At 34.3% G+C, this 20,574-nt stretch overlaps 2 protein-coding genes across 4 annotated transcripts in view; one reads left to right on the top strand and one right to left on the bottom strand.

Moving 5' to 3' along the window:
* Positions 1-5,754: 5,754 nt before the first annotated feature.
* LOC103497223 (uncharacterized) lies at positions 5,755-6,492 on the bottom strand. Its single transcript, XM_008459335.2, has one exon. The coding sequence runs from the start codon at positions 6,490-6,492 to the stop codon at positions 5,755-5,757; it is 738 nt and encodes a 245-aa protein (XP_008457557.2).
* An 8,175-nt stretch (positions 6,493-14,667) lies between these two features.
* LOC103497010 (probable LRR receptor-like serine/threonine-protein kinase At1g06840) overlaps positions 14,668-20,574 on the top strand; it is a 52,664-nt gene continuing 46,757 nt past the window's right edge. The window contains exons 1-8 of one of the 3 annotated variants that reach the window (XM_051080347.1): positions 14,808-15,034; positions 15,190-15,499; positions 15,757-15,907; positions 16,273-16,344; positions 16,458-16,529; positions 16,796-16,939; positions 17,036-17,107; positions 17,310-17,381. In XM_051080347.1, the coding sequence (XP_050936304.1) occupies positions 15,391-15,499; positions 15,757-15,907; positions 16,273-16,344; positions 16,458-16,529; positions 16,796-16,939; positions 17,036-17,107; positions 17,310-17,381 (692 nt within the window). In that variant the 5' untranslated portion in view covers positions 14,808-15,034; positions 15,190-15,390. Of the gene's footprint in view, positions 15,500-15,756; positions 15,908-16,272; positions 16,345-16,457; positions 16,554-16,795; positions 16,940-17,035; positions 17,108-17,309; positions 17,382-20,574 lie in introns of those variants that run through there. The other 2 variants (XM_008459062.3, XM_051080348.1) reach the window with 2 other exon arrangements.

Below are 20,574 nucleotides of genomic sequence, written 5' to 3'. Positions count from 1 at the left end.
AGCTGGCGGGCGACCAGAAGTGACCGTGGCGAGCCATAGGGATTTCTGCTTCCACTCTACACCCCGTTTTAACTTTTAGTACTTGAGTTTTATTATTCTTTATTTACTATTTCGTTTCTTTAAAAGTAGATAGGGCCCGAGTAGGATTTTAATATTTGTTTACATTTCGCACATTACCCTGATTTGGTTTTTGAATAAATAAAATTTTGAGGTTTTGTTCGTTTTAGGCAAACTTTATAACTTTAATTATGTTGTTTACATTTAGTAATGACTTCGACTTAGTATAAGGAGTTGAGTCATTACAAAACTATTGAATATGTGATATCTTATAAGGCATGGAGACTTATACCCTAAGGTGTCTCTAAACTAAATGGTATCATAGTCATGTTGTTCTTGGTTTAGCCTTGTTGATATAATCCTATGTCGAACAAAGGTGTAATGGAACCTTAAAAGTAATCACAGTATTATCTATGGTTGAGCTTTATTGAATATGCAGTATGCTCTAGAGAGAAGTTAGCCTAGATAAAAGTTAAATGGATGGATGTCTATTTTGGGGAGGTTTAGTTGGAACTTTGTTTGAGGGGAGGATCGTTGGGAATGCGACCAAAGTCCCACATTAGATAAGGAAACTGATCATAAGTACATAGGTGCAACTTTAGACTTATGAAAAATATTTTGAATCAAACGTGGAATTTAGAATGTTTTGATTCTTGTTCTCGTACGACTAAATTAGCCACTATAGAGCCTTAAAAGCTTTTGTAGTTGTATGTGGTTTTCTAATACATCAAGTCTACGTAAAGATGATATTCCTCAATGGAACTTGGTATAGTCAAATTTCTTAATGGTCTTAAACTAGTCCCAGAAAGTTTGATGAGAAAAGTTTTTGAACAACAATGTCTCGAGTAGTAAATTGTCGATATATGTGTTTTCTAAAAATTGTTTGGAGTTTATTGTGTGATTATATGTTTATATGTTCATGCGAAAGATTTATGTGATACAAACATAAATGTTAGTAATGCTATAAAGTTATCACATCTTGAAGTCATGAAAGATTTATGTGAGACTAATGTGATGAACTTAGTATTATTGAGAATGTTTTGATTTATGTCAATCACATATTGAATCTTATTAAGGAGATTTTAATAGTTTGATGGTGCTCTTATGATGCTAGTAATGTGCCTTAAGGAAAATAAATGAGATAGTGTTTCTCAATCTAAATATGCAAAGATTATAGGAAGTATTGCATTTTTTATAAACTGTACAAGACATGTTGTTGCATATGTTGTGAGAAGATTGAGTATATATATACACATAATCTTGATTAAGATTATTTTATTACTCTTCATCATTTATAAGATATCTTAAGGTTATAATAGATTTTGGTTTACAATGTAACAATTGTCTATCATACTAAATAGATAGTATATGCATACCGAGTAACTTAGAATGACAAAGTAAGCTTTACTATTGGATATGTGTTCTTAATCAGAAATGTATCATTGTATGGGGATATTAGTATAAATGATATAGAAACCTAATGGGAGATGTACCATTGTGGGGGACCTATGTACCAGTATATTTGTATTAAAATTCATACGCAGCCATAGGGTATTGCTAAGAATAGTGTGTTATGGCAAAAGAAGACACATTCGTCTGAAACAGGGAGTTGTGAAATGATATATAGTTGAATGAAAGAATTATCTTCTTGAAGTATGTAAGAAGTGAGGAAATTTGTAGATCATCTCTCCAAAGGCCTAACAAGAAGAGTAATTTTAAGATTTTCAACAAGTATGAGACTAAAAAATTTGATGGTCCATAGCCCTATATTTGAGTGATCTATTGCGATAAACTTGATGGTCCGTAGCTCTTTTCTATGTGGTCTATTGCGATAGACTTGATGATCCATAGCCCTTTTCTATGTGGTCTATTGCGATAAACTTGATGATCCATAGCCATTTTCTAGGTGGTCTACTACAGTAGACTTGATGGTCCATAGCCACGTGTGAGTAGTCCTTAAATGGATTTGATTGATGGAACTAAAACCTTTGGATATTCCATAGCCCTTCTTTGGGTGGTCTTGGTATGGACTTGATGGATAACAGTAAAATCTTCATAGTTTAGTTTTGAGTGGTTTGTCTTTGACAGACTTGATGAAGTTGGTCTTAATATGGACTAGTTGTGAAGTTTTCATAGCTTAGTTTTGAGTGGTCTATTGTGATAGACTTGATGAAGCAATAAACGTGATTGTTTAAGGATCTTTTTTAGAGCTTCACGTTGACCCAAGGTTCTATGTGCATGGCCTTAAATAACACAATTATGAGTTGTCTATTGTGATAGACTTTATTGCGAAATCAATGGAAAATTAAGAAGTAAAACGTGTTGTGGGAGTCTCAACCATAATTATTGAAAGTTCAAAATATAACTTACTTTCTTTAATTGGATTGTTGCCCCGCCTCACTATGCATCAATTCAAATCGAAAGATATTGATGTTTAAGTTTATACTACTTCTTTCTTTTCTCAACAATAGTAATGACATTAAAATTGCTGCAACCATCACAATACAATGTAATTCGAGAAATTAAATATTCAAGAGAGGGAAAAAGATTACATTGAATTAGATAAACAAGTTGGTTGAAAGATATGTTCAATGGGACATGCACTTCACCTAGATGGAAGTTAGGATAACGGTTGTTTTCATCCCATCTATCATTGAACAATGCTCTTACAAGGGTTCATGACAGGAAAATTAGTTCAGTCCATAGGATGAAGAAATATTGTCTATTTTTTAAATATTAAAAAAATAAAATAAGATCTAATATAAGAACTAGTCTTAATTTCCTAATTATTAATGGTTGAGATTAACCCAATTAAGGTTATTTTGAAATAAACTCAAGAGTTGAGATTTGGTTAATAAAAAATAATAATTTAGTTATTTTGAAATTAGTAAAATGGAATAAAGTTTTAGAATTTTCAACTAATTGGTTGAGTCCCGAGATATTAGGAAGAGATTATGATAGGAGTTGTCATATCTCTAACACATTGAAAATAGTTATAGACTCATAAATGCATAACACAAATTAATTACACCGGAGAGATGAAATAATTATAGTTCAAAAATGTGTGTATTTTTGTATTTTATAAAATACCATGCACATGACATAAGTGTCATTTGCTAAAATCAAAAGAAAAAATGGTTTTGCCATTTTTATGATCCCTAAAAACCTTGGTAGATCCCTTGTTATCCTTTAATTAATTTAGTCCAAAGAATTTATTTATTTTGGCTAAAGTCCAATTAAGCCATAATAATAATAATAATAATAATAATAATAATAATAATAATAATAACTATAATAATAATAATAATAATAATAATAATAATAATACTCAAATACAAGTGGTTGAGCGCATGGTTCTGATCTATGGACTAACCACCATCAAAGAACCAGAAGACTCCTTAACTTCTAAAGTCGGTCACCTTTAAAGATATATTCTTTCTTCCAAGACTTCAACTTCAAGAACATTACATACTGTGTTCTGCTTCCTTAAATCAAGTATAAGCATTCAACCGACAGAGGATCAGAGGATAACTATTAGAGATTGAACCAATCACATCATATTAACACAAACACAACATCAACACAAGTTCCACAAAACATGTTTATCCAAAAACCTTGTGCAAACATATGTTGTAAGTGATTTAGGGTGGGTTTACACTTGTTCGAACAAGTTGCTTAGCTTTATTTCTTATCTCGCAATTATTTTCCAACTTCCAAACTCTGAAAAGCTCAACTCCAAGTCACTTTTATACATGCTTTAGCAAGTTTTTAGCTACCATTTTTAATTCACACAATGTCACGACTATTGATTTGAATTTGTGCTTTTCAAGTTTGAAAAGTTAGAAGATAATTGCATATGTTGCAGGATATCCTTAGATAAGTGGACAAAAGAAAAGTACTTCATTTTATACTTTCAAACTACTTTAGTCAGGGGTGTAAGTCCAACTCAGATAACCCGACAACCCAGACTATCCAACCCATATTATATGGGTTGAGTTAGGTTAGTTTAAAATATGGGTTGGGTTGAGGGTTGAAAAATTCGGGTCAACCCAACCCAACCCAAATAATAATATATATATTTTTTATTTAATAAAATATTAGGAAATTAAGTCATTTGCTCTCCTCAGACTCTTCATATCCTTCGTGCGCCATCTCCTTCTTCACACTCTCAGTCTCCTTCACACGCCATCTCCCTCTTCACACACCCAATCTTCTTCGCGCGTTGTCTCCCTCTTCACACCCCTAGTCGTCTTCTTCATCGCGCCATTGATGTTTCCCTCTTCATCTCATAGTCTCTGACTCTCCCTCTTCATCTCACTTCAGTTTAGTCTCCAACGACCATCCTTTTCAGATTTTAGTCGCCCTTCGATGGTCATCCCTCATGCCGACGATTGGTACCGTAAACTTTAATTGCTAACTTGGTGTCCTAACTTGTTGCTTCTGTACATATATTTTCCCTAGTAAACAAAATCTGTTTTAAATTTAGAGATCTATTCTTGGGGGGATTTTGTGGTGTGTTTTCATTTTGGGATGACTATTGTCACTCTTTTTATTTACAAACATTAGAAATTAAGAAGAAAACAAAATAAATCGATAACCCAACCCAAGTCAATCCATATTTTACGGGTTGGGTTGTGATATTAATTCGAGTTGCTAATCCAACCAACCTAAAAATATGGATTGGGTTGAGAATATCCAACACAACTCGTTTACACTCCTAATCTTAGTTTTCTAATTTACGTACACTTAAATCACGAACAACATACACAATTTACTTTTTATATAAATTTGTGGAATATGTGTGGAATAAGCAAATCACATTGTTGAGGCTTGTCTTAAAGTTCGTGAGCATTTTGTATGTTTCAACCTACGTGTATTTTTTAAACCATCTTTATGGGGTTTTTTTTTTTTTTTTTTTTGATTTCTTGATAATGAAGAGAAGTATGCTTGCTGCCTTCTCGTAGTTTCCTCAATTTTCTTAGTTAACTTTAGCAAACATATGTCATCGATAAAGATTTAAAATTTTCTATCTACATGTTGTCAAACTCAAATAAAAAGAAAAGATTCAAAACAAGGAATTTTTCTTTTACTAAGCGATCTTTAAATGGATAACTCAATTAATGCAAAATAACTTAATATTAAATTCAATGAAAACTAACATTATCCTTGTTGTAGCATGAAACATTAAACAACTTGGAAACTTCTTCACGCAATTGCCAATGTGTATTGCTATTTTTATTAAAAAATCTATTTGTTGGTCATCCCCAACAACCACAAAATTATAGCAGAGTCAGGTTCCAATCTTAGAATTGGTCACTTGTACCAAAAAAAAAAATCTCTTTTATGGACAACTTTTCTATTAACATCTCACATATTGGTAACTTTATTAACCAATGTCGTCATATGATAGGAATCTCATTATACATCTTCTAAAAGTAAAAAAAAAAATAGTAAACAGAATCAATTTAAAACGACTTAAAAAGAATATCCACAAATTTGATGAAAGAAGATTTAGCTTAAAGAAACTACAGGGAAAGAGACATTTGGAGGAATAACTATCCATAAATGTATATAGATGAAAAACAAAGAGTATAAAATTTCATATGGTTGATTAAAGGTCGTAAAAAAAAAAAGTCAGAGAGTTGATTTGATGAAGATGAGAAATAATGGTCTAGCTGAGATAATTGTTGTGTTGTTTTACCTGATGTTGGGAAACATTCTAATATTACATGGGGGCTCGTTGATTCGATATACAAGAAGGTTTTGTTGAAAATCACATGCTACATGGATTGGCACGTTCTTCAAGTTGAATATCCCAACATGAAACCCAACTTTAGCCTCCATTTTCACCTGCACATCCATTTGCACCTTTTTCCGATCATCTTCTAGTTGCGATAAATTGTCTTTATCTGTGGAAACTCTCTCCACATTCATGGTTACATTTAAATATGTGGTATTTCCAGGACTATGAGAGAAACTAGGAATCACGCTCCTGCCCAATTTCACGTCCTCTGAAACCAAATTAACAACAATACTGCTATAACTCAACTCTATTTTTTCATTCTTGTTCCTCATCTCGATTGACATATCTAATTTCGCATTTAACAGAGCATTATTATCATTCTGATTTGTTGAGTTTTTAATCTCAAAATTGGACAAATTCAGCATTCTTACGGTGATTTCTGGCAATCCTGATTGAAGGAAGGACACGAATATTACGCCAAGGATAAGAATGGCAACAACAATTCCGAATATCCCAACGCATATCCAGGCGCAACAAGCAAATAAACGTGGACAACATTTGTTGTGACGCTCTGAATTACCATCCCCAAATGCAGCTCGGTGTTTAGGAAGGGAATCTGAGAATGCCACACGACGTGATCCTTTGTTTTGGCTTGGAAGTCGATCAAGTCGATTAGCACCAATATTATTCATTTTTTAAAAAAAATGGAACGAGAGAAATCAACCTCTCGCCCAACCCACCACCTTCCCGATTCGGAATTTTATTTTCTTTAACCTCTCACAATCATCTCCAACGCCTCAATGGAGGACATGTTATTGTTGCACGCGAGACTTTCGAGATTGAAATATTCATTTATAGTAAATAGGAGTGGGTTGAAATCTAACCATAAATTGAGGGTTTTTTTTTTCTTTTCTTTTTTTAATTTCATTTTTCCATTTTTGGTTTTCTAGAACAATAGTAACTTGAGGTTGGTAAGGAAAATTAGTAAATATAGTACACTTTACTTTTACATCTCAAAGGTAGCATACTTAAAAAAAAAATAGTAAATTTGTTTTTCTCAGTCAATTTTGGACAACCTCGACATCGAGATTCTTCTCAAATTTTAAAAAATCGTCTCAACATCATTTCTCAATCCATCTCGGCCAAACACATCACCACGATTATTTTGGGTCTTGTTTTCAAATTTCAAAATAAATGGGTATTCTCAAATGACTAAAATACCCTTGAAAGTCCGAACATTTGATATTTGTAAACCCTAAACCTTGAGCTTATTCCGACCGAGACGAAACATGTTTACTCCCAAAATTGAAGAGATTTGACTAATTTTTGCGCACCCACATTTCAAGAAGTCATCCTCAAGCTTAAATTTGTGAAGGTAATTTACTTTGAACGATTTCATAGTTTAGAGTTGGATTTTAAGTTCTGTTATAGTGATTTATGTGAAACTGAGGTGAATGGGAAAATATTTAGTTGGTTTTCTATTGTAGTTGAACATAGAACTAGATTTTAAATTAGTGCATGTGGTTTCGTTTGATGAACTCAACAATTTCATAAATATGGGCTCGTGTAGATGAAGAACCTCGACCGACATAATTGAAATTATCCCGAGATTTGTTGAAAGAGTCCTGAGTTTTGTTGCGTTTCATATACATTTTATGGGGTAATCTCGAGGATGATTGCACCTGATACTAAGCATAGATACATCACATAATGCATATAAAACCCTTATCTCGTGGCATCCCGATGCAATGTTGCTTGAGCTCCCTTGTTAATTCATGTTATTCTCGGACGAGATTTCCTCGAGTTTGAGGAAAGATTATTGATTTTTCTTTATTATGTGTGTTTTCTGTTTTGCATATGCCTTTTGTCACCAAAATCCGCAGTGCATACTTTTTCCTTACGAACTTGACCTGTTGTTTCCCACCTAGCGAAGATCGAACATTAAAAACAAGTTAACACCTAGGGCAGATGTATATTTTTAGGAAACCATGTTTGAACATTTCTTGGATGTTAAGTTGGTTTTAAAAGGACCCCTGTGTCATTACATTTTGATTAGAGAGGTTGAGGATGAACGAGAGGATGTTATTAGCTTTAAATTACTAGGTGAGATTTTCTTTTGACGGAAAGATTTTGACATTATCACGAGATTGAGGTATAGGCCGAGACATGCGCTTGAATTTTAATAAGATAAAGCCCTTAAATTGCGACAGTTATATTTGGGCGATAGGACAAATATGACTGGTGCTAAGTTGGATAGAGATTATCGAAATATTCAATTCCAGAGCAAAACGAGGATGTGATGAATGTTAGAAATGACTATCATTGTACTATTTTATAAGAGTTGGAAATTAATAATTGCTATTATTTAATATATTTTTTAACTCAAAAATCATAATTCTTTTATATATTTACATATGTTTAAAGAAAAATCTTTGTGTAATCTTTTTCCTTCTCAACAAAACAAAATCTTAATTTCTTTCTCTGGGCGTTTTTTCTTCTGATTCTATTCCTAACTCTTACGAGTGCACGCTAGAGTTTGGAAGTTGTGTTAACCTTGGGAAGCAACCAGGCATATGCGATTTAGCACCGAGGTTGTGCCGAATTTTGCTTTCAAGGCAGTGGTTCAACACGGCACAACAATGATGATCAATGTTTGTTTATTTCCAACAATTGAAAGCAAAATTCTCAAATGTTGATCAGATTTGGAGAAAAAAAAAAGGAAAGAAAAGGGGTTTCGGGCATCTTTCCCTGAGTCGAGGCGTGTCAAAACAAATAAGTACCACAACTAATTCATCTTCATTCTTGTGTTGGGTTGTTGGCAAGTTTTGATTTTTGTAATTCCCTTTCTGTCTCCCTTTCTATCTCTCTGATTTAATGCTTATCGCTTGATATTTCCTCAATAAGGGTTGGTTTTGTTGAAGTTTTTCTATGTAATGTTAGTTGTTTTGATGTAATTCATCGAGGGAATTTGACTGGGGTTTAGATCATAGGTGTACTGTAAATTGGTAAGGAGTTGACCTTTGTTGTGGGTATTATAAGATAATGTGTTTCGATCTGCCTTTGATGCAAAATTGAGAATAAAATCTTTGAAGCCAACGTATATCTTCAGTTTCTTTATGTAATTCACCTATTGTTCTTCTTTTGCTTGGTTCTTTATGTTCTTTTCAATTTGGAATGAAGAATTTGAGAGCTAAAACTTCAAAATGGTAGAGTTGGGATTAATGTGGGAACACAATGGAAGAATTTTTCTCTATTAGGTGTGCAACGTGTCCCAATATTTTGGTAAGTTAGTAGAAGGTGGGCTAAATTCTAGGAGTAATTTTCTAAAATTACTGTTTATTTTGGTAAGTTGTTATTTATTTATTTGACTAATAAACTGTAATTTATTCATTACAGTTATTTCTAAAATTAGAAAATTTTGATGAATAATAAATAAATAAGTAATATAAATGATGATTTGTTGATAATTTGTTATGCATTACAAAATTGGAAGATACAGTGCATAACAAATCTTGAAGTTTTGGTTAATTGGCATTATGACACTATTTTAATTGTGAATATTTGGACATCATAAATTGGAAATTAATGACCAAAATAAATTAGTAAGCAACTTACCATTTGAGCTTTCACTGTGTAATGGAAAGTTTTCAGCTTACCATATATATAATCTCGTGTGACAGAGTTATGCATGACTTACTTCATGAATTGTTGATTAATTTGGTTGTTAATTTTCATGAAATTGAAAGTATTACTATTATTTGTAATCAACTTTGGTTGTACAACATTATTTGCATATTACTAAAGTTTGCTAGTAGTATGAAAATATGCAAATTCATTCTTTATGAATCTCATTGGATCTTATCAAAGCTTAAGATATATTGTCTAAACTATTGAATATGTGATTATAAGGAACATGGGGGACTTATACCCTAAGGTGTCTCCAAATTAAAGTGGTATCAGAGTCATGTTGTTATGGTTTAGCCTTGTTGATATAATTCTAGGTCGAACAAAGGGGTAGTGGAACCTTAAAAGTAGTCACAATATTATCTATGGTTGAGCTCTACTGAATAGGCAATATGCTCTAGCTAGAGAGGAGTTAGCCTAGATAAAAGTTTAATGGATAGATGTCTACTTTAGGGGAGGTTTAGTTGAAACTTTGTTCGAGGGGAGGATCGTTGGGAATGCGACCAAAATCTCAAATTAGATAAAGAAACTGATCATAAGTACATAGGCGTAACTTTAGACTAATGAAAAATATTTTGAATCAAACAAGGAATTTAGAATGTTTTGATTCTTATTCTCATACGACCAAATTAGCCACTATAGAGCCTTAAAAGCTTTTGTAGTTGTACGTGGTCTTCTAATAAATCAAGTGTATGTAAAGATGATATTCCTCAATGGTAACTTGGTATAGTCAAATTTCTTTATGGTCTTAAACTAGTTTCTGAAAGTTTAATGAAGAAAAAAAACATTAACAACACTGTAAACAATGTCTCGAGTAGTGAATTATTGATATATGTGTTTACTAAAAGTTGTTTGGAGTTTATTGTGTGAGTATATGTTTATATGTTGATGTGAAAGATTTATGTGATACAAACATAAATGTTAGTAATGCCATAAAGTTATCACATCTTGAAGTCATGAAAGATTTATGTGAGACTAATGTGATGAGTTTAGTATTATTGAGAATGTTTTAATTTATGTCAATCATACATTGAATATCATTAAATAGATTTTAATAGTTTGATAGTGCTCTTATGATGTCAGTAATGAGCCTTAAAGAAAGTAAATGTGATAGTGTTTCTCAATCTGAATATGCAAAGATTAACTGTACAAGACATGTTGTTGCATATGTTGTGAGAAGATTGAGTAATACACACATAATCCTGATTAAGATTATTTTATTGCTCTTTGTCATTTATTAAGATATCTTAAGGTTACAATAGATTTTGGTTTACGTTATAATTATTGTCTACCGTACTAAATAGGTAGTGTATACAAACCGGGTAACTTAGAATGGCGAGGTAAGCTTTACTAGTGGATATGTGTTCTTAATAAAAAATGTACCATTATATGGGTCCATTAGTATGAATGACATAGAAGCCTAATGGGAGATGTACTATTGTGGGGGGTCTCTATACCACTATATTTGTATTAAGATTCATACACGGCCATAGGGTATTGCCAAAAATAGTGCATTATGGCAAAAGAAGACATATTCGTCTGAAACATGGAGTTGTGAGATGATGGTTGAATGAAAGAATTATCTTCTTGAAGTATGTAAGATCTGAGGAAACTTGTAGATCATCTAGACCTAACAAAGACAGAGTAATTCTAGGATTTTCAACAAGTATGAGACTCGAACATCTTATGGTCCATAGCCCTTTATTTGGGTAGTCTATTGCGATAGACTTGATGGTCCATACCCCTTTTCTGGGTGGTTTGTTGCGGTAGACTTGATGGTCCATAGCCATGTATGGGTATTCCTTAAATGGATTTGATGGATAAAACTAAAACCTTAGAAATTTCCATAGCCCTTCTTTGGGGTGGTCCTGGTATGGACTTGATGGATAACCGTAAAATCTTCATAGTTCAGTTTTGAGTGGTTTGTCTTTGACAAACTTGATGAAGTTGGTCTTAATGTGGACTATTGTGAAGTCTTCATAGCTCAATTTTGAGTGGTCTATTGTGATAGACTTGATGAAGCAATAATCGTGATTGTGAGGGTGTGACCGCCTTCTATGAAAAAGTTTAAGGATCTTTTTCTAGAGCTTCACGTTGACCCGAGGTTCTATGTGCACGACCTTAAATAGCACAATTTTGAGTTGTCTATTGTGATAGACTTTATTGCAGAATCAATGGAAAATTAAGAAGTAAAACGTGTTGTGGGGGTCTCAACCATAGTTATTGAAAGTTCAAAAGGTAACTTACTTTCTTTAATTGGATTGTTGCCCCACCTCACTACGCATCAATTCAAATCGAAAGATATTGATGTTTAAGTTTATACTACTTCTTTCTTTGCTCAGAGAAAATACTTTATTACTGTTTTTAATTGGATTGCAATGGTAGCCATTTGTGGGGGATCGTTAGGAACATTGTACTATTTTATTGGAGTTGGAAATTAATAATTGGTATTATTTAATATATTTTTTAACTCAAAAATCATAATTCTTTTATATATATATATATATATGTTTAAAGAAAAGTCTTTGTGTAATCTTTTTCCTTCTCAACAAAACAAAATCCTAATTTCTTTCTCTGGGCGTTTTTTCTTCTGATTCTATTCCTAACTCTTACGAGTGCACGCTAGAGTTTGGAAGTTGTGTTAACCTTAGGAAGCAACCCGGCATATGCGATTTAGCACCGAGGTTGCGCCGAATTTTGCTTTCAAGGAAGTGGTTCGACACGGCACAACAACGATGACCAATGTTTATTTATTTCCAACAATGAAGACATCCCTATTTTATTTTTTTGAGCTTGCGATAATAGGGGAGAGAGAGGAGGCAACACATGGACTGGACCATGTTAGGCCTCATAAAGGATTTGGAGGACTTCGTCAGCTACGACCAGGGTGAGCTGATATGGGTTAAGACCCTATGTAGCTTGAAAAGGGCATTGAACGAAAAATTTGCCCTACATAAGAAGAAATTTGCAAATAGCAAGTCCCTAGAGTCGTATAGCCTATATGAATTTTCCTTCGCCTTTCAGGTTAGTAGTTAAAATGTTTATTATATGCTTTTTTTCTAGTAGTTACATGCTTGTATTAACAATATAATTGTATTAAGGAGATAGTGTCCTTCGTTAGTGGGTGAGTTGCCAATGGGGCTTCGCATGATGTTTTTAAAGGGCCTGCCTTAATCAAAATAACCAATGTGAGACTTTAAAAAAGGCATTTTGAACAAAGTTTAACCAATATAAAGAGATAGAAGAAGTTGGTGACAACTAGCGGTCATGGGCAATGATGAACAGTTGTTGCCAACTAGTACTATAAGACCCGTGCCAGAATAGAATGGTGATCAATTTTGAAAAATAAGTATTTCCGTATGGATTTTGAAGAAGGCTTTGAAAAAAAAAGTGTTTGAGAAGCTAAGTGTTTTGTTGAAGCGCGTAAAGTTAGGCGATGCGAAGAGGGACAATGCGTTTTGAAGCTTGGTGGTAAGTTTAGGCGACATGAGGAGAATGAGAAGGCGGACAAGACTAACTAAGCAACCTGAAGTTCTTTGCGAGATAAACTATGTGATGAAGGATTAGAAATTTTCTGAGAAATTTCCTAAGTATACTTAATGAGCCCTGTGTAGGAGTTTAAGCTAAAGCATGGCTAAGATAAACATTAAACTTACACATGTAGAGTCTCAAGTAGGAGTTGTCAAGATAATAGAGACTCAAGGATGACTAATCTATTTTGGAGATTAGTATAAATAGAGGAGAAGGAACAATAAAAGGATTATTATGCAAAAATCCTTAGTGTTACTATGTTGGAAAAAGAAGAAGTTAGGTGACTAGGAAACTTGAAAACGAGACGTTCTGAACTAAATGGAAACTTAAGATTCGCGAGTGATTTTTCAAAATGTTTAATATTTTTTAAAGATTTCTTTTAAACTTCTCGTTCATTTGTAAGGTTGTTTTTATACGATTAATGTTTATGAAATAAATGATTTTTTAAAGAAAGCTTTTATGCTAAGTAAAGTTTTATACGTGTGGATTGTATTGTATGATATGTTTGTGTATAAACCATTAGTCTTATTTCTATCAATGAGCTAACTATATGTGCACATAAGAAGTAAAGACAACCATGTAGAAAAGGAGGAGTGCATGGTGGAGTGAAGCTGGCCAATGCGTAAAAAAAGCGTATTGTGCTTAGCGGCCTGAGCAGCGAGAAATGAACTAGAAAATTCTCAAAGGGGTACTGTTGATGAAAAGACCATCACAATAGTCTATGCGTGGGAATGGTCATTGTTCCTGGAGAAAGGAATGGAGAAAGGCTAATGTGTGTTTTATGATTTACTGAAATGAGGCGTTGAAGCCTATTTGATGAAATGTTTTTAATGCTTTGTATGCCCAGAATGTTTTCTAAAAGTATCACTTACTAAGTTTTTGACTTACATTTTAAGTTTTCCCTCTCTAGGTGATCAGACGTTAAGACTAAGTAAGAAAGGATGAGACGGGTTGCTAAGCGAGGAAGTTAAGCAAGACATTTAAGATTAATTGTTATGATTTTTGTATTAAGGATGTATGCAAAGTATAATTTGTAGAACATATGGTTTAAAGTTAATAAAGAGAAATGTTTATCATATTCCATTGCTTTGTGTGTTAAAGTTAAAGTGTAAGATTCAAGTGAGCGTTCTGGTGTTTCACTTGAGCACTTGAGGCGTCATAATTGCTCAAGTCGCGTTTCGTTCTGCATAGCAAGGTCAAGGGCCCGTGTGAGGCGGGACGTGACAATCACGGGTGCCTAAGCCGTAAATTTTTTATAGTCACAATGGTCGGTTAGCGGCGGTTGCCTTTGATCATGGACAAACAACTATTTGGTTGTCGATGGTTATGATAGTCGGTTGCCAACAATTGCTGATAAGACTAATAAGAGGACGGAGATGTATGGACATTTTTTCCAAACTCGTGCCATTCTTTAGAATACTCTAATTCAAACCCATAAGCTCATTTTTTAATCATGAGAGTTTTATTTGAAGTGCCGAAACATGAGCTGCTTGGCTTCAAAAGGGCTAAGTTCCCCCAAAACCCACATGTCAAACACCCATTGGAAGATAGATTTAGAAGCAGTTGAAAAAAAAAATGTCAACATTGTGCCTAATGGGCCTCTTGTTGGTGCAGTATGGCATTGCAAAAATCTCGAAATTTACAGGATCTTTGATCAAATCAAATCACCAATATTCTTCGCTAAAACTAGCAAGGACAAATTTCTATGCTATTTTGGAGGAAACCCTAGTCCTTGATATCTACAAATTGCATTAAACACTTTTCTTAATCATCAAGCTTCACTTTCAAGAAACTCTTGGAAAGAATGTCTTACTCCCCACCCCTACCTCAATACAATACCTTTGCAGAAAGGAAAAGATATAAAGTATTGGTGATCTTACGCTACAAATAGTTAGCAATGCCATAACTATTACTATTAGCGAGTTGAGTTGACTAGGTCCATGTGGCGGTAGTGGAAATCTTAAATAAGTAGATTCCGTTCCGATTCCATTTCCAACCACGGCATCCAGTGTTTTTTTGGTATGTATCTGTATTTTCGCTTCCGAAGCGAGGAAAGTAAAGGAAAAGGAGAAAAAAAGAATTTAAATTTAAATTTTTAGCAAAACCTATACCCACTCTGACTTTGTCGTTGTTATTTTATTGTCTTTCCACGACTTTGATGGACTGCATGAAAGAGATGACTTCCATGGTCATCAGCTACAGCAATTTGAAACCAAACTAGAAGTAAAACTCAATAACTATAGATTCTAACCATCCACAGCCACCATCACCTACTTTGCCTTTTCATCTTCTGAAACCCAAACATTTGTTTTCAACTATCCATTCTCCCCAAAGCTTTCAATTCTTTGTGTATTTTGAGTGCTTCCACTCCCGAAATGTGTCGTCGATCACAGCAGTGGGCTTATGTAGCCCTTCTGCTCCTCTGCTTCTCGTCGTCCTTACTAATTGTTGTTGCAGCAGAAATGGGTACCCACCCCTCTGAAGGTAATTCGTCTTCTCCCTTCTAATTGATTTTCACATTTCTTTCCCACAAAACCTTTATTCTTCAATTCTCCAAATTGTCTGAAGCATTGCGTTCGCCAGTTTCTAGATTCAGATTATGTCACGATTGAGTTCACATCTTTTCCCGGATATTTTATCTATTTTTAGCATCATTTTTTAACTCAGAAGACCATGGACCAACTTATCTCTTAATTTCATCTTCCTTGAAGTTCTGGTCGCTCTTTCTTTTTTGTTTTCAGTGGACGCTTTGCTACTCATCAAAAGAAGTTTGTTCGATCCTAATGGGAATCTGAGCAACTGGAACAAAGGAGACCCTTGTAATTCAAACTGGACTGGTGTTCTGTGCTACAATACGACACTGGATGATAACTATCTACATGTTGCTGAATTGTATGATTTCAAGTACTTATGGACTCTTATAACTTATGTTAAGACGTATCTCCATCTATCCTTTGGTACCAGTTTGAAAATAAAAATTTGTAATTGTTACTATGGAAATTATTGTTATGGACAATCTCAAATTTTTAATTTTATTAGTTAGTCACACGACCTAACTTTGGGACTTGAACATCTATGAAACGGCTTCTTGTTCAAATAATCGACTGCATACTTCAGAGTTGTAAATTATTGCGTAGTGTGGTTACGTTGGCATCTCATATTTGGTTGGTCAAATATAAGGTGTTAAATTCTACTTTTCTCCTCGTACCTTTTCATGAACAAGAAGCTAAACCATCAATCTGTATAATCCTTTGCAGGCAACTTCTAAATATGAGTTTATCAGGAAAATTGTCACCAGCGCTCGGCCGTTTATCTTACCTGAGAGTTTTGTAAGTAACTAAAGAACAGGAAATGGAACTTTCATTGAGCTTTAACTATTATGTCGTGGGTGCCATGTGGTTTTCTCTCTCTGCTAACGTAGTTTTTCCTATTTTATGAGAAGGGACTTTATGTGGAATGAGATAAGTGGGGAAATACCAAGAGAGATAGGCAACCTAATGTCCTTAGAACTGTTGTGAGTTGTTCTCCTTTTCTGCTGGTATGCTTATTCACTTTGACAAAGGTTGACTGGTTTATCTAAAATATACTGATACACCATTATATCTTCACTTAAATTTTTAATATGCTCATTATCCATGAACAAGTTCTCACAGAGTTAGTATATATAAACCACTCGATGTAACTGAATATTTATTATTTCAAGGGAATACTTGTAATATGGATCTGATGCTTCCTATTTCCTCTCCTGCACTGCTTTACTTTCTATAAGATGTTTTACAGGCTTCTGAACGGGAACCGGTTGTCAGGTTCATTGCCTGAAGATCTTGGTAATCTTCTACATTTAGACAGAATACAGATTGACCAGAACCATATATCAGGACCAATACCCAAGTCTTTTGCAAACTTAAAAGCAACAAAGCATTTGTAAGCACGTTTCTGCTTCTGCAAGGAGAAAATATTCCTGCAACTTCCTTTTCATCTTAAAGGTTTTTGTAATCCTCCTTTGACTTTTTGGCCCAGTCACATGAATAACAACTCTATCAGTGGTGAAATCCCGTCTGAGCTATCTGGATTGCCCAATCTTGTTCACTTGTAAGTTGCTCCCCCCACCCTTACGACCAGCATATACTTTCTAATGCAAGTTTTGTTTCCTGCAAATTTGTTGGCTTCTCCAGGCATTTCTAGTATGCGCATACACTCTACACTCTACACTCAACACTGTACTTTTTTTAATGTAAAAATTATTTGAATGCTTATACTTTTGACTAATGACATATTTTCCCACTCTTGGCAGCCTTCTTGACAACAACAACTTGACGGGGAAACTTCCTCCTGAGTTGTTTCAATTGCCAAACTTAGAAATACTGTATGCCTTCATCTCCTACCACCTTAATTGCTTTAAATATATGAACACCCTTCCCTGGCTCAGTCTTCGAACAGTTTGTTTATTTTCTCACACCAATTTCTTATGTCTGTCTTTTTTTTATTCTTCTTCTTCTTGTCTTTTCTTTTTGTGTGTGTGTGTGTGGGGGGGGGGGGGTCATAATATATTGTAAACTACATTATAAAGCATGAACACAAGCACAACCATGGATCCTAGTGCTAACTTTCACACCCTGCCAACCTACCAAGAACATAAGTCACGATGTTTGCATGCCTGTTCCAATTTTTTCGGATATCCCCTACGGAACAAACTCTAAGATTCAAACTCGTTCATTTTTTTAAAGGAAACGAACCTTTTCGTTAAATTAATGAAAAGAGATTAATGCTCCAAGTACAAGGAAACAAAATAATCAAAGAAAATTATGAGATAAAACATATTATCTTTTTTTTTTTGAAAAGGAAACCAACCTCTTGAAAACGATCATTTAAAAGGATAAACAATTGTGTAAATGGTTTAACGATCGTGTAAATGGTTTAACGATCGTGTATGTAGCTAAACGATCGTGTAGGAAAATTAAAGAGGTTCTCAGGGTTATAATTGGATTCCAGGTGTTGTGACATGCGGATACTTAGAATTTATTTAAGTAGGAGCCGACAAGATTATTAGTGTTTAAGGAGTGACTAATCTATTTTTAGGATTAGTTTAAATAAGAGATTAAGGTAAAAGGAAAGGGTTTGTTCTGAGAATAAACTCCTGCAAAAGAAAGAGATTGTTTAAGAGTGCTGCCGAGAAGCACTTTGGTGAAGAAGAAAGGTTTGGGCAAGGCTCTCTAAGAAAAAGGGAAAACAACCATCATGGGTTGACCTAGTGGTAAAAAGGGAGATATAGTCTCAATATCTAACTAAGAGGTCATGTGTTTAATCCATAGTGGCCGCCTACCTAGGAATTAATTTCCTACAAGTTTCTTTAACACCCGAATGTTGTAAGGCCAAAGATTAGTCGAGGTGCAGCTTAAGTTGGCCCGGACACTCACGACTATAAAAAAAAAATGAAAAACAAGTTGCGAGTGATTTTCTAGATGATTACAGATTTCTAAAGCTTTCCTTTCTAATGGTCATGTTTTCATGAATCATGTTTACGTTTATGAAAAGCGTGTTTATTAAAGAAAGCTCTAATGTTGGGTTTTCAAGTGAAAGTTTCATGTTCTATTAATTGTATTGTATGCTTTGTTTGAGAGTAAACCATTAGTTTTATTCCTATCGATGAGCTAGCTCTTATGTGCACATAAGAAGTAAAGGCAGCCATATAGAGAAGGTCTGCATGGTGAATTGAGGCGAGACATTGCATAAAAGATGTGTATTACGCCTGGAAGCTTGAGCAACAAGGAACTAACCAGGAAATTCTCAGGGATGCTGTTGATGAAAGGCCATCACAGTGTCCATGCACGGGAATGGTTCATGTCTTGATGAAAGGAACAAGTGAAACTAATGTGTATTTATGAGATCTGAAATATATTATTCAATTTAGACATTGAGCCTGTGTTTAAATGAAAATGATTTATGAAATGTATTCCCAAAATGTTTTCAAAAGCATCACTCACTAAGTCATGAACTTACGTTTTCCCTTCCCCAGGTTGTAAGAGGTAAGCGATCGTTTAGAAAGGTAAGCGATCAGGTAGACAGGTACGCGATCATTTAAGACACTAAGCGACTGTGTTTGAAAGGGTAAGCGATCGGGGCTAAGCGATCGGTCAAGGAGCTAAACGATCGGGCTGGGAACTTAGCAATCGTTGAAGGCTGTAGACCTGAAGGCATTTAGAATTTCTTATTTAAATCCTATTTTAAGATCTTGATTCTTGTACTGTTGTTGAATTCATTAGATTAAGTAATTCAAAGTGAAGTATTGTGTTGTTTCCATTGCATATGGTTATGTTTGGAATGGTTTTCTTTATCGTTTAGTAATGTTAGAGGTGTCAGGATTGCTTAAGTCATGTTTCATCTCGCATAGCAAGGTTAAGGATGTGTGCGGGGCAAGGCGTGACAAAAAGGTTTATACAAAGAGCTAAACAAAAAAGAAACCATAGGATCAACAGGCACATTCGGATATCTCAACTAAGTTGCCCTCATCATATCCAACAGAAGTAGAGCCCAAAGATACAAAGTATAATCTTTCCAGAGTACAAACAGCATGTGCTGAGACAAACATATTATTAATAACATCATTCTAAGACACACGAAAAAATAAGCTATGTTGAAAACACAAATGCCCCCGAATTCAAACGAATATCTTGGATGGAAAAGTTCCCAAATAACTTTAATAAGCTATGCTGAAAACACAAACGCCCCCCAATTCAAACGAATATCTTGGATGGAAAAGTTTCCAAAAAACTAAGAAAGATAGCACTAGGTCGAGCCGTTGATCCTTGCAATTTCAGATCGATCTAACCATTGAATGGATTTATCATGGAACACCCTTTGGATTCTTTCAAATCATAATTCAGGTCGAGCCGTTGATCCTTGCAATTTCAGATCGATCTAACCACTGAATGGATTTATCATGGAACACCCTTTGGATGCTTTCAAATCATAATTCAGGAAGCAATGTGCTAGGCCCCCAATTTTATTAGCTTAAAATAGAAGGAATAAGAAGAATAATGAAGCCAATAGAGAAGCCACACGTGGGAGTGAGGGAGGGAGCAAGGAAGTTGGGGACCATTCTGATGGGGCCCATCAGTTAGTTAGTAGTGCAGAGTAAATAGTGGGAAAGAGAGTGGGGGAGGTTACAGAGTATTTTTCTGGAGAAGAAGGGTGGTTGAATTCCTCCTTGCGTGGGAAGGAAGACAAAGGTTTAGATTCTAGAGTTTCTTTTGTTCTTTGTTTTCATTTTGGTTTTTTAGTGTTCTTGTGACTGTTTATGATCATCTTGGATCATTGTTATGTGTTTCTTGAGTAGTTTTATATTGTAATCGTTTGGAAATATCAATATATATATATATATATATATATATATATATATATATATATATATAAGGTACTGTTTAGTATCTTAACAATTTGGTATCAGAGCTCAACACCTGGGCAAACGCACGAAAATGACAAAGAAGGTTGAAGAGAGGTTGGATGTGGTGGAGCAGGGGATACAGAAATTGCCGATGATCGAAGAGAACATAGCCCTG

Source organism: Cucumis melo, chromosome 12 (genome assembly GCF_025177605.1).
Source record: "Cucumis melo cultivar AY chromosome 12, USDA_Cmelo_AY_1.0, whole genome shotgun sequence".
NCBI lineage: Eukaryota > Viridiplantae > Streptophyta > Magnoliopsida > Cucurbitales > Cucurbitaceae > Cucumis > Cucumis melo.
Note: the sequence above shows the minus strand (reverse complement) of the source record. Positions and strands in the feature narration are given on the sequence as shown.